Here is a 15,427-nt window from a genome sequence, read left to right as displayed (position 1 = left end):
TATTCAGTTATGCTTGTTAGTAATCGCATACATGAGACCTGGATATCCACAGATAAATGAAAAAACCTTCCCTAAAAGCCGAGACTGTAAATTCCAAAAAGGTAAAGTTCCCCCCCCCCCCAAAAAAAACCCAAAGAGGATAGAGAGAAACACTGTTGATGGATGATGTATGGAGGGGATTATAATCACTGTAATGAAATAAGTCATATGAATGGTTGAATGTGAAACTGATGATGTGCCCTGTAAACTTTCACTCAATCCACAATAAAAACCTTAAAAAGAAAAAAAAAACAAAAAACAAAAACACATGATGAGAGGACAAGCTAGTTCATGCCAGAAAGTCTCAATACCACCAACCTGGCATGGAGCTGGAGGGTAGACCACAAGGTGGTGGTTCAAACCCACCAGCTGCTCATCAAACACCCTATGCAGGGTCACTCTGAGGTGGAACTGGCTCAACAGCGCCTAACAAGAATCTATATATTTAATGCAACTCCAATTAAACGCTGGACAGGCTTTTTCATATGACTAGAAGATCTGACTTTAACATTTACACAGAAGAAGAAAACAGTCCCAAATAGACAAGACACCCATAGCTAGGACTGAGCAGCACAGCCCGTCGCCACCCTCCTAATCCCCAACCCCTGGCACTTACCTCTCCGCTCGGCTATCTGCAGGTAGCCTGTGGAAAGGTACTGCTCCATGTCCTGCTGGAAGGCCTCCTCAAAGAACTTCTGCCGCTCCTTGAGCTTCACTTGCTGCGTGTGTTCCATTTCCAGGGCCTTCTGGGTGTGTGCGGCATCGAGTCCAGCTGAGAAAGGGAAAGCTCGGGTCAGGATTTGTAAAAAACTGAGACAGGGATGAGGATGATACCTACTCCCAGCCATCCTCCATCTGAGCATGCACACCCCTTTCCCAAGTGTGGCCTCACACAACTGACCGCCTATCCCACAAGTGCTTCCCACTGCACCTGTGCATGCTGGGCCATTGCCTCCCCTCTACCTGGAATGGCTGTCCCAGCACAGAGACCGTGGAGGGAAGGAGATAGCATGAAAAAGCAGATAGCTTTCCAAGGTCAACTTCTCAATCCTTCAACTAATTCAAGGAGGATCTGCTGCTCCCTTCTAGAAGAACACTTTATAGCTCGAAGATTTGGAGCCCCCATGGAGAACTGTTACTATTATTCACTTTGATGTCTGATCACCTAGCTCAATGCTTAGCACATACAAGGGGGTTTTCAAGAAGTTTGCGGGAAATTGGAATTAAAAGAAAATGAAAATTTTCCATGGAAAATTTGAAGCCCCTTGTAATGAACACTCAATAAAGCAGACGGAAAAATGGTCATGAGAGAGAAGTGCGGAGAAGTTTATCATCAGTCCTGGCTGTGCTGGTGAGAAACTGTGTGACTTTTGGGCAAGGAACAGCTACTGTTGTTAAACAGGTCAGGGTTACCTGACCTAAGCAGGCTCTTAAAGGGGCCTGGGATTATCCTAGAGGAAGAGAGCCAGTGCACCAAAGGGGTGTCACATGAGGGATGCCAGCCATTGCCGGTTTTGAAGCTGGGGGAAGCCACACGGCTAGGAATGGGAGAGGTGTCCAGGAGCAGTCCTCTGCTAACAGCCAGCCAGAAATCAGGGACCTCAGTTCTACAACCACCTGCATGAGCTCACAAGTGACTGACACTGGGACCTCAGCCTCGTAGACCATGAGCAGGCAGCCAGGCAGACCATGCCGGACTTCTGACTACTAAACCCAAAACATTTATTTTGTTTTAACAAGTTTGTGGTGCCCCATTATGCAGCACTCTGGGGTTGTTGTTGTTAAGTGTTGAGTCGATGCCTACCCATAGCGACCCTGTATAGGGTTTCCAAGGAGCAGCTGGTGAGCTTGAACCACCGACCTTGCAATTCAAACGACTTTGTAGTCTGATGCATTAACCCACAGCAGTTACTTCATGGAAACTGTCTATGAATCCCAGCCTCTGCCTGCTTCTGGTTGTCAGAAGAACTAAAGGCAGACAGCCAGAGTTCTTGCACTTACACAAGTGTTTCCGAGCGCCCATGCTGTGTCTGGCAGGAGGGCAGGGTGCTGTTGTTATTCCGGAAAATCTAACAGAAGAAAGGCTCAGCTACCTTGCTATCCTGGAATAAACCGAGGGCCCTAAACAGTAAGAAATAACATCACCTGAGGCAACGTTGCCTTGGATCATCTTGGGGAGTGTCAAGTGATTCAAAAAACAAACTCAGCAGAATTTACAAAGACTAACTATCTGCACCGCTTCTGAGTATGACATAATCCTGTATGGGTGATAGATACATTCTAAAAGTACAAACTGTGAAATATGAACAAGCAGAGTTAATCCCAAACTAGCTCCAGTCTCTAACACTTACAATGTTCTGGGCATTCTTCTGGTGTTCTAGGATCTACATGGTGCTGTTAAGAGCCCGAAAGTCAGTTCTGACTCATTACAACCCTGTAGTAAGGTTTCTGGGAATCCTGGTGTGATGCTGTGGGTTAATGCGCTGGACTGCAAGGTTGGTGTAACCACAAGATCAGCAGTTAAAGTTCACCAGCCTCTACTTGGAAACCCAATACAGGGTCTCTATGAGTTGGAACCAACTAGACGACACTAAACAAAATAGGATTTCTGAGAAACGACTGGTGGGTTTGAACCACAAACCTTCATGTTAGCAGTCCAGAGCTTATCCTACAGTGTCACACCAGGACTCTTAGTCTACATATATACTCAAGGAATGTAAACTCATTCTTAATTAACCAAAGCCACAGGAAGAGGAAAGTTAACTACAGACTGTCCTTACTTCACACTCTACACTTGCAAGCCATCACTGGACATTACGTACAGATTGAAGCCCACTTCCTGTCGATGTTGACACGGAGGTGGTCTACCACAGGGGAAAAAGTGCGGTAAGTTTTGGCATTGGTGCAGACACTCCTGGTACCTACATCACAGCCCTCAGGGGACCTCAGATGCAGGACTGACCATTCCTCCCACAAGGCCACACCTGTGGTCTCTGTGCTTTCTGCTCAGGGTATTCTCTGGAGCTCAGGGCACCCACAAGCAAGATAAACCCAGCCATTCTGGGACACTGATTGAGGCAGTTCTCACTGGTGGGTGACAGACATCTGTGTGCCAAGGCCCCGTCTCCCTTCCTTTGGATAGACAGTTCTAGGTGAGGCTTTCACTGCTTTCTCGGAGACCCTCTGCCCACAGACCCCTCTACTCCCTCATTCCTGCTTTTTGGAATCACCTTCCAAATAAATGGCCTGCAGCAAAACCCCATATTCCCAACCTGCTTTCAAGCCCAAACTCAGATTATTTGTTCCCATCTGTAACTATCTTAACCTGGGTAATAACACCTACTTGGTAAGGTTGTTGGCAGGATTAAGTGAGATAACATATGGAAATCACCAGACACACGGCAACAGGCCAACAGCTGACAGCTAATGTTAATATCAGCATTATTCAAAAACAACAGATGCTGGAACATGTTAGATGCTACCAAAGACCAGGATCCACAATGGCGCTGACAATCACCTGAGCTCTCAGTTTAGTACTTAGTATTGAAGAAGTAACCGCATCTCAGCTCCTTAAAAAATCTGCAAGGAGTTTAGAGTATACTCACTTGCAAGGGAGGTATGTGACAGGGGGTGGGGTGGGGTGGGGTAGATAAATCTTCAGGGAAGTTTTTCATATTTTCACTTCAGCCATCAGCGTCAGTTTCAAATGGGTAATTATTCAAAACACCAAATTCCACTCCTAGTGAAGACGATGTAATCAGCTATCAATTACATGTTTTAATGGGGCATAGTGATTGCACATGGTACATGAAATAAGAAAAAAACATCTGCTCAGATGCTGCATGTCTGAAAGTGCATTAAAGTCACACCAAAAATATATTAGTGTGCTCTTCAAATGCTTCCAACAAAATTCAGTTAGCCTTTCTTTTAAAGCAATTCACAATTAACAGTTCAACGCCAAAAGAAAATGTAGAAACTGTGGAAAGGGTTTTAATTAATGACCTTGTCTTAACTGAATTAAGACTTTCTATTAGGATCAAGGAACTCTGGTAGCGTAGTGGTTACGAATCAGGCTGCGAACCACAAGGTCAGCAGTTCGAAACTACTAGCTGCTCCGCGGGAAAAAGATGAGGCTTTCTGCTCCGGTAAAGATTTTCAGCCTCGGGAACCCTGTTCAGGGTCGCTATGGGTCGGAACCGACTCCAAAGCACATAACAACAACAATTAGTAGTATCAGCGGAGTCTTGGTGTAGTGCCCTAGGATCAGCACTGGACAGCTAACCACAAGGTTGATGGTTCAAGTCCACTAGTGGCTCCTTGGAAATCCTATACACAGTTAACTGACTCAACAGCACCTAACAACAACAACAATAAGCAGATATTAGGGATCTATCATTGGAAAACATTTCAGTTCTTCTGAAAATACTAATCTCCTTCAAGTCTGAATGACTGATTCTGCAGTGCTTTTCACACTGCTGAGACGTGTAGGCAGGAGGATAGTGGCTTCATCTCTAAGTCTTCGGATGTATTATCAGGAGGGACCAGTCCTTGGAGAAGGACATCATGCTTGGTAAAGTGGAGGGTCAGTGATAAAGAGGAAGACCCCCAACGAGATGGACTGAAGCAGTGGCAGGAACAATGGTGAGGAGGGTGCAGGACTGGGTTCTATTGTTCATAGTGTCACTATGAGTCTGAACTGATCAACGCCACCTAACAACATAGTGTTTTTATCTTAGGGTTTTCTATGTTGTTGTTGTTTTTGTTAAGTGCTACCGAGCTGGTTCCGACTCATAGGGTTTCTGAGGAGCAGCTGTTGACCTTGAACTGGTGAGCCTGGACCACCTACCTTGCAGTTCAAATCAACCCTGCAGTTCAAGCCGACCTTGCAGTCCAGTGCATTAACCCGCAACGCCATGTACTTGGATGCAATCCAATTATGCCTTAACCCTCCTCACAAAGGGTTGAAGCTCACTTAACATGACTTAAAACGAAACAAAAAAGGAGAAACCACTCTTTGGAGCTGTAAATAGTGCCTGTGGCTGTAGTGACCCTAAGGGACAGAGCAGAACTGCCCCACAGGGTTTCCAACACTGTCATCTTTACACAAGTAGACTGCCTCGGCTTTCTTCTGCAGGGCAGCTGCTGGCTTTGAACCAATGACCTCTCGGTTAGCAGCCAAGGGCTTAACCACTGTACCACCAGGGACCTTTTGTCACTCACTCTAAAGCAAACAAACAGAACTCCAAACTCACTGCCAGTGAGTTGGTTCTTATTCACTGCAACCCTCTATGGGGTTTCCAAGGCTGTAAATCTTTTGGGGAGCAGAAAGCCTCATCTTTCTCCCGAGGGGCACTGGTGTGTTTGAACTGCCCACCTTTTGGTGGGAAGTCCAGTGCTTATCTAGTTACTTAAAACACCTGACCTCTTGTTGGCTCACACTTTACTTCAGAGCTGCGTGTAGCTGACGCTCAAGTGGCAGGGCAGGAACACTGAGCTCAGACCAGCCACACAAGCAGAGAAGTCACATCACTGGCAGTAAGGATGTGGAAGTCAGCTGGTGTGTCCTGAAGCCATCAGCTAACCATGAGCTGAGGATACACAGAGAGAAATATGCCGGTAAGTGCCATCCAGTCGGTACAGCGGGTGGTGGGTTTGAACTGCCATCTTTGTAGCCCAGTGCTCCTCCTACAGGGCCAGGACTCCTAAACAAATGTGGAAGTGCGGAAATGATGGGAGAATACTTCAAGCAAGAATTTCAGCGAATCTCGAGGTTTAATACCATCTGAATTTTAAAATGAATAGGGGAAATCTAACTTATAGAACATTATTCAACAAGGAAAAATGACCCCTTGTCTACATTTAAGATGTCATTTATTACACTGGGAAAAGCCAGACAAATATATAAATTGAAAAAACCTCAAAAATGGCCTTAAGATTTAAAAAAGGGGGAGGAAAAAGAACACGAAAAAAAACCAAAGCAATAGGTTCTCTCCCAGCAGTCATCATTTACTTCCATTATCAACTCAGGGCTATGTCCCCTTGTGTTCCAAATGCACATCATTGCTCAGGTTTTATCTGACTGAAACTTCCACTTCAGCCACCAGTATCAATTTCAAATGGATAATTACTCAAAACAACACAAAATCCCATTACCAGTGAAGATGGTATAATCAATTCTCAATTATGTGTTTTAATGGGGCATAAGGGTGGTACATGATAGATGAATTTTTTTTTTAAAGACAATCCATCAAGCTCATTTCAGAAAATTTCAACCTTAGCTCTAAGTCTTTTAACAGAGCTGGTAAGTAGTAAGAGACAGTGAGGAGCTAATGACTGAGAATGCCCCCCTCACCCGCCGCAAACTGCCTTCAGGAAGGAAATGGGTAATGTGAGGAAGTCTAGAAAAAACTTTTCTGTGAAATAATAAAATGGAATCAAATATGAACTGAGAAAAATTCTGATACTCTGTCAACTAAAAGAATTTGATGCCTCTTTCATTCAAAGTAAGTAAGACAAAGGATAAATTTAAAATCAAGTGTTTAAATACTCAGGTCTTTTTATATTGAGCTAGAGAATACAAACTTGGTGACAGGGTCAGAGACAGGATCAGAATTTGGGGAATCTGTTTCTATGTAAATTTCTAAATACAAATGGGTAAGCAAATGCCTTCCCTAAATGTTTCAGACACAGAGTTACAAGACCACTGGAAGCCCAGCCAGTCTGACAGAAGTAAAAATGTGGGACCAACTAGTCTATTTTTTTATGTTGGAGATTACTGGCATTGAATCGATTATTGTGATCAAAAGGACAAAGCATGTACATTATGGAAAATCTTAATTATAAAAAGTACTGAAAGTAAGCGAAAATGCCTTTGAAATCACCAGGAAGAGATGACCACCACAAATATTTTGAGATACCTGAGATTTTTTTCCTCCCCAATTGACTGAACCACATAAAACGGCCAAAAGTCTTTAAAAAAAAAAAAATCCTTTGATACCACTTTAAGAGTTTCTCTTGTATTGTTACTGTTTTAAAGTAATTATAAATTCACAGGGCATTGTATAGAAATGTACAAGGAAGTTCTCTGCACTGCCCCTTGGCCTCCCCCAATGTTAACATCCTGTACAGTTATGGTATAATATTAAAACAAAGAAATTGATGCTAATGAAATCCACAAAGTCTATTAGGATTTGTGTGTGCATGTGTGTGGACCGATGTAAGTATCACATGTGTAGCCTTGTTGCACACTGCAACAATCAAGAGAACTACCCATCCTAATCTGTGCTCCAAATGTATAATTAAAGCACGGCACAAATGCTAGCAAGACTCTTTTTTTACACAGTGTACTTTCCTTCAGGTTCATCCAGGTTGTTGTGTTGACAACTTGCTCCTTTTTATTCCTATCAGGGATGGAAGTGAGTCCCCACTCCTACCCACTCTCTTCTGTTGGGTTTGAACTACTGATTAGCAGCCCAGTGCTTATCCGACACAGCATCACACCAGAACTTCATACACCACCACAAAGCTGATCATGTAAGGGACATTCCAAGGGAGTGAGTGGTGCCTGCAATACCTTTTATCTTACAAGAGATCAAAGGAAGGAGTCATGAGCAGAGAAAGAGGGGCCTACTCCCACCAAGACAATAGACAGGGAGTAGAGAGCATCTCTGGGAGTTGGGGTCCCTGCACTGTGCAGCTCCTGGATCCATGACCAGGTGCATGGAGATCTCCAAGGAATTCTGCACCAACAGATCCTGACAGAGACACAAAGACCTTTGCCCAGAGCTAGTAGTCTGAATTGAGACTTCTAGCCTTCCAAGATGTGAGAGAATAAAGGTATTTGTTAAAGTCATCTGCTTGTGGTATTTCTGTTACAACAGAACTAGGTATCCAAAATAATTTCTGTGTAGTTTTTCATGGTATTAATCAGTCACCCTTAGGGGTTGTTTCCAGCTTTGGGCTATTACTAATAAAAGTGCAATGAACACAGCATTCCCTCATGAAAAGAAGGCATTTCTCTGGGATAGGTGTCTGCAAGTGCCATTGTTGGGTCATATGGTAAGTCCATGTTAGCTCTGAAAGACACTGACAAACTCATTTCTGGAGTGGCTATTCCATTTTACATTTCCATCACCAGTGGGCATGCATGAGCGTGTTTCTCCTCATCTTGGCAGCATCTGGCGGTGTGGTAAGGGACCAAGTCATTGTTACAGGGAGGTATCGGCTCTGCTACCTTTCTTCATTCTCAGTTACCAGAGTTAAGTGTCTGTTAGAAAGAAGTTTCCACTTCCTCCAAAATACTATCATTACTCACTAGTTTTCTAAAGGTACTTTTAGTTTCATGAGGCATTTTTTCCTTATACCCCCTAACTTACATTTATTTATATTTGGGCTTAGTAAAATATATATTTAACTTCAGAAAACTATTATTCAGAAACTGAGCACTCAGAAGCAGACAACAAAATACACAAGATTTTCTAGGTTAGTTACAGTTTTAAAACCAACCTATTCTGTAGTTTTACCGTTCAGCAGTTACATTTTCTTAAGATTACTTCCAGGGCAGAGCACACACAATCACCTTTTTAGGTCTCCCCACCTCCCATCACCCACCTTGACAAATGAATACACATTGTCTCAGACTGGACCGAAAAAAAAAAAAAAAAAAGACCTTTAATTTATATTTATCTAGAATTAGGATTTTTTAAAAAAAATGCATGTGCTTTTAAAATATCAAGTACTCTGGCCTTGTATTTCTGCAGTTTAAAAAAAAAATTTTTTTTTTCTATCTAGACTTCAACAGCACTTAACAACAGCCACATCTAGACTTCATCAATTATTAGCTTCTAAGACATAATTTATACATATCCATTATTTGTGTTGATTCTAAAAATGTTTTTTTAACACTCATTCCTCAGAATTGATCATTTGGGGGAAAAATCTCCAGCACATGCTCAACATGATTTTACAAAGAAAGTTAAGTGACGGTTTACAGCGCCTCCCTTCATCCACCTCCCCACCCTCCCCCCCACCTTACAATTATCAAGTACCGCACGGAACGTTCGATTCCTCCCACATGCAACTATGACAGGATGACCCTCACCTGAAATGCACAGAGTTTAGAGTAACAGCAGGCTGTGCAGACAGTCCGAGTAAATGTCTCTTTTAGACGACAAAGACCTCATCTCCGCTCCCAGGAGGCTTCACAGAGCCGGTCCTTTGGAGTGGACACCAAAGCCGTTTCCTAAACCCACATCACAGGAAGCACTAGTCTAGCATCTCCGCCTTCCAGAACACAGTTACTCTATAGAAAATGACTGCTTTCCAGGGTGGGTCTCAGCAGAAACACGAAGCACACAAGAAAATGGGCTCAAACCCCAAGGGGAGACTTGCTATTATTAGACTTGCTCTTGACTTTGCTGTGAGCCTCTGAGACCCCAGATTCCTATCTGGAGGGGAGGGGAAGGGTGTCATATGATATTAAGAAGTCAAAACCAGTTATTAGATCACATGATTCTAGTTTTATGTACTTTGGATCGGGACAGGGAGAGGTAATCCCGGATCCTGTCCATTATTTTGATAAAACTACATAAAAATCAGATTAGAAATAAGGAATGTAGGACTTTTAAAATTAGATGATGACATACTAAAAGAATTAGACTTAACAATCAACACAAACCTACAGGTATTTTTGCAGTCCGTTTCCTGGTAATTTTCTGACTTAAAAAATGATTAGGACCAAAATGCCTAAGATTGTCAGGAGGTGAGGAAAGCGCCCAATCTGCGGTTAGAGATGAGGGTTTTCACCTGCTCCGAATTTACAGGCTCCACTGGGGGGTTCACAGCCAAGTGTGGTGGTCTGAAATGAGTGTAGGCTCACCATGACTGCTGCCATTCCCCAGGGGATCAGGCTCAAACGATTCCTACACGGCCACAATGAGGCCGTTTAAAGGAGTGGTTCAGTTTCATCAGAAAACAAAAACGCTCTATAAAATATTAAGAATTTATCATGTTATTCCCTCCCCCCCTTTTAAAAATTGTTTCCCTCCCTCTCTTTTTTTTAAAAGACTACATAATACTCCAGGCTAGATGCTTCATGTTATAGAGATATAGGCACTATCCCAACTTCCAAGAGTCCTGGTGGGGCGTCACAGGTTAAGCACTGGACCACAAGGTCAGTGGTTCAAACTCATCAGCCGCTCCTCAGAAAACCCTATACAGGATTGCTATGAGCCAGAACCAACTCGACAGCACTTAACAATAACAATCCACATTTCTTTGCGTTTTTATGTCACATCTGACACTGTCCTGAATTTGACTTACAGCATAGACCTATTTGTAAACTATTTATCATTAACATTAAAAAACAAAACTTGGGAGACGTTCAGAGCACAACAGGTACCTTTTCAAACTCGAAGGTTATTATTTTAAAGCTGCACGAAGACTCCAGGAAGGCTACCTGTCGATGGGCTAACAGTGCTACAATGCCCACAGGTGCGTCCTCTGTGGTCCTGCTTTCAGGTCTCCTGGGTACAAACCTAGCAATGGAACTGCTGGGCAGTGTCTTTTTAATCCAGGCACATACATTTCAAGAAAACGTGATTCAGCAAATAAAGGTAGCATTGGCCAGTGCAGGCACTATAAGCAAAGGAGAACACGAATTCTCTTGCTCTGTTAAAGTTTAAAGACATTATGGGATAATTATATTGATCACCATCATATATCCAGAATTTAGTAGCACATACAGAATTACTTCATTTTATTTACACATGCCTAGGAAGTAAGATCCTATAGGCTACAGATAATCCTGGATTAGAAAAGCTTAAAGAACCCATAAGCAGAGACATGAGAGTGCTAAACCAAACTACTTAAGGTCAAGGGGCATTCCACTAGCAGGGCTGGGGAGGAATTCAGGGTCTCCTGGTGTCTCACCTTTTCCTAATCTCATTAAATCACGCCAGCTATCTGGTATGGTTCGGGAGATGCTGATAAAAATTACTCAGGACATTCCCAACTGTCCTGACAGCAGACTCTTTTTGAAACGATATATAGTAGATCAGATCTAATATAAAGTTACACAGTACATACACATACAATGCATACAGAATAAAGACACCGGAATAGTAAAGCAAAGCCAAACGCACTGCTACTGAGTTGGTGACCGTACACATTACAGAGTAGCAGCTCCACATCACAGGCCTGCTTGGCTGTGTCTTACACAAGCAGATCACCAGGCCTTTCTTCCACAGAGCTGCTGGGTGGGTTCCAATCGACAACCTTCAGGCTAGTAGAAGAGAGGAAGTCAGGGGGAAACCCAGACATAATCACAAAGACTGATTACTCCTAGAGTAGAAGGGGCACCCTGAGATTAGGCATAAGGCTCCCCACTTTGCGTCCTGCCATCAATCCGTCCCAACTCACAGTGACTCTACAGGATAAAGCAGAACTGCCTCTGGGGGTTTCCAAGGTTGTAATATTTATGGGAGCAGACTGCCACAACTCTCTCCTGCAGAGCAACTGGTAAGTGTGAAAGGTCAACCTTTCAGTTAGCAACCCAGTGCTTAACCACTGCACCATCATGGGTCTCAAAGTTTGTTGTTGTTGTTAAGTGCCTTCGAGTCGGTTCTGACTCACAGCAACCTATATAGGGCTTCTGAGGAACTACTGGTGTATTTGAACTGCCGACCTTATGGTCAAACTGACCTTGCGGTCCAGTGCTTTATCCTGAAGTACTGCACTTTTTGTTGTTGTTGTTGTGAAGTGCCATCAAATCAATTCTGACCCACAGTGATCCTGTATAGGGTTTCCAAGAAGCAGCTGGTAAGCTTGAACCGCTGACCTTGCCGTTCAAACGGCTTTGCAGTCTGGCGTATTAACTCATAGCGCCACATCAGGACTCCTCCTAAAAATTGCCTGGAGGGCCTTGTGTCCAATGTCGGACTCAGCAATTCTTAGGGGCCAGAGAACATATGTCTCTCACTCATAGCCGAGCGCTGCTGTGGGTCTCGGGCCTGACTCTTGAGAACCATTGCTCCAGGGAAATGACATCTGTGCCTGGATTTCATTCAGATTGTTATTTTGGACAAGTATCTGTACTATGGTGGAAAGTAAGCATATGAGGAGACTGGCACAATTCATGGAAATGACAGAAACTTCCTCTCCTGAATGCCTTTTAAATTATTCACAAAATCATCCACACCGGAAAAGCTCCAGCTGCAACCAAAACACCAGTCATAAACAAGCTTCACCTGTCCCCACTCTAATTGATGGGAGGGGAACCCCTCCCCCAGGCAGGAGTCCCTGGGAATAACGCTATCCTATTCTGTGGAATCCACTGCCAGTCCTGTTCGATGCCTGGTGGCTTCCACAGGGCAGGTGACAAATCCTCATGGACCCAGTGTGTGCTCTGTCCTGGAATTCCAGGTGTAATCAAGGTGGGTTCCTATCACCCCCACTTTTAGAGAGATCGTGGAAGGCCTTCCAGTCATTCCCCACTTAGAAACTCATGTAAATAATATAGGAAACACATATGAAGTTAAAACTAACAGACAAAAACTCTGGTAAAAAAGAAAAAGTTTGAGAGAGAAGAAAACATACACACTGCTAAAATGAGATCCGAGAAGCAGACTATGCCAACAGATGCAAGAGACACATAGAAACATGACCTACCACCATGGAAGGGATTGCAATCATGGAGATGAAACAAGGGGTATGGTTTGTTGAATGTAACACTGATGCTCTTGTCTGAAAACCGTCACTCAGTTCACAAAATGCTAAGACTACTTGAAACACCAAGGAAATGAATAATTTGATTTTAAATTATGCAATCACAGAAACTGACTCAAGAAATGAAATTGTTACAATAGCAAAATCTGACAAAGAGATAATTATTTCAAGTATTCAAAGATGGTGGGTATGGAAAAGGATGATATACTACCTAATGGATTTTTCCTAGTAATTTCCTAGTAACTCTGATTTCACAAGTTGATCATGTAAGATTTTTTTTTCAAGGTGGGGTGAGGGCTAGCCCTACCAGTTACTAAAATACTTTATAAAACAAAGATTTCAACATTATGAAAATCAAAGAACAGACTTGATTATATGCTAAACCAATATGATAAAAGATGTATCAGAAACATGAATAAAGAATTTCATAATAAATTGTATTGTGAAAACTAGTCAGTCATTTAGAGAATCAATTTCAAGGCATACCAAATTAATTGAATACCAAAAATGAACAAAAGATTACAATAAAAACAGAAATGTTTAAAGGTACCAAGACAAATATTTTACACACTATTATAGAAACTATTAAAGGTCAACAGGTTTTATATAACATGAACACAAGCACAGTCTTGGATGATTCGAAAAATGCAATTCCTTGCAAACATGTAGACTTAGAACACCATAAATGACAGAGTGGGGTAAACAGCTGCCACAAATGGCAAGAAACCACTATCATTACCACAGAAAACGTAACTATTGAGGGGAAAAGTAAGATCCCAATGGAATCTCATCAATTAAAAATTTTTTTAACAGGTCAATTCACAAGAGAAAAAAAAACTTTATCCTTGTGGTAATATTTTTGGCCAATGTATAACTGACCAATATATAAACAACAGAAGAATGAACAAATCTACGCTGGAAGAAGTACAACTAGAAGGTAGCCTTAGAAGTGAGGACAGTCAGACTTCATCTCCCATACTTCGGACATGTTATCAGCAGGGACCAGTACCTGGAGAAGGACATCACGTTTGGTAAAATGGAGTGTCCATGAAAAAGACGAAGACCCCAAATGAGATGGATGGGCACAGTGGCTGCAACACTGGGTTCACAGGAGCGACTGTAAGGATGTTTGCTGCAGGACCTGTTGTGCACACATGATTATGAGTCGGAACCAACTCGCTAGCATTTAACAGTAGCAGTAGCAAGGGCGAGGTGAGATGCTGTCATTCGTGAGAGCTGCTTAGAAAGAAAGCAATAGGACAATATGCATCAAAGCCCATTAAAAAAGCCATAAACTTTACCCTAATGAGTCCTCTTCTAAACACATATCCCTAAAGACATAATAATAATAATAAAAAAAAAACGCTATTTGTCTGCATAAAGATAAATCCATTTCTAATAATAAATGACAATCCACTTGATAAAACAATACAGGTACAGAAAATAGTAGTAAAACAACATGGTTAAGATATTAAGAGGATAACACAATCCCAATCCAGAGTGCAGCATCATTCTTTAAAGAGATGGAGAAACTGGTCACTAACTTTATATGGAAAGGAATGAGACCTTGGATAAACAAAGCATTAATTCAGAAAAACAACACAGTTGGAGGCCTGTTACTCCCTGATCTCAAAATATACTATACAACCACAATGGTCAAAGCAGCCTGGTACTGATACAATGAAAGCTAGATCAATGGAACAAAAGTAAACTCATGCACACACAGTCAGCTGATATTTGCCAATGGACCAAAACACATTAGATGGGGAAGAGGTAGTCTCTTCAACAAATGGTGCTGGAAACACTGGAAATCCATTTGTAGAGGAGTGAAACAAGACCCCTATATCTCACCCCACATACAAAAACAAACTCAGTGTGGATTAAAGACCGAAACGGACAACTTAGAGCCATAAAAACCATCAGTGGAAAAATAGGGACACACTTAGGGGCTTTAATAAAAAAGCATAAATATACTATAAGACTTTACTAAAAACACAGAACAGTGGAAGAAAAATAGATGACTGGAACCTCCTAAAGAATCAGACACTTATGTATATCAAAAGATTTCACCAAAATAGTAAAAGGGGAACACACACTGGGAAAAATTTTTTTTGCAATGACATACCCGACAAGGAATTAATCTCGAACGTTTGTAGAGAACTACAACTCCTCTATACGAGAAAAAGACAAAATAATACAACTGAAAAAATGGACTAAGGACACAAACAGATACTTCACCAAGGAAGATATTCAGGCAGCCAACAAACATATGAAGAAATGTTCGATACCATTAGCCATTTGAGAGATGCAAATCAAAACAATGAGCTATCATCTCACCCAGCATTAATAACAAAGTTCAACAAAACAAAACAAGAAATGCTGGCAAGGGTGTGGAGAGACTGGGATCCTCCTACACTTCTGGTGGGACTGTAAAATGGTGCAACCAAGTGTAAAATGGTATGGAGCTTCCTCATAAAGTTGGAAATAGAAATACTATATAAGCTAGCAATCCCTCTACTTGAAATTAGAGCCAGGACGTGAGTAGATATATGCACACCGATGTTCATCAATGTTCATCGCTATTCACAATAGTACCAAGATGGAGACAGCCTAAGTGCCCATCAATGGAAAAATGGATAAACAAATTTTGGTACACACACACACA

General features: G+C 42.2%; 1 protein-coding gene across 1 annotated transcript in view; it reads right to left on the bottom strand.

Annotated features, from left to right (window-relative positions):
* DTNBP1 (dystrobrevin binding protein 1) overlaps nucleotides 1-15,427 on the bottom strand; it is a 209,568-nt gene that overhangs the window by 7,914 nt on the left and 186,227 nt on the right. Inside the window, exon 8 of the mRNA XM_006864117.1 lies at nucleotides 656-811. Within this exon, the coding sequence (XP_006864179.1) occupies nucleotides 656-811 (156 nt within the window). The remainder of the gene's footprint in view (nucleotides 1-655; nucleotides 812-15,427) is intronic.

The sequence above is a fragment of the Chrysochloris asiatica genome, unplaced genomic scaffold, assembly GCF_000296735.1.
Source record: "Chrysochloris asiatica unplaced genomic scaffold, ChrAsi1.0 scaffold00060, whole genome shotgun sequence".
In the NCBI taxonomy this organism is placed as follows: Eukaryota; Metazoa; Chordata; class Mammalia; order Afrosoricida; family Chrysochloridae; genus Chrysochloris; species Chrysochloris asiatica.
The sequence above is the reverse complement of the archived record's forward strand: the minus strand, read 5'-3'. Positions and strand labels throughout refer to the sequence as shown.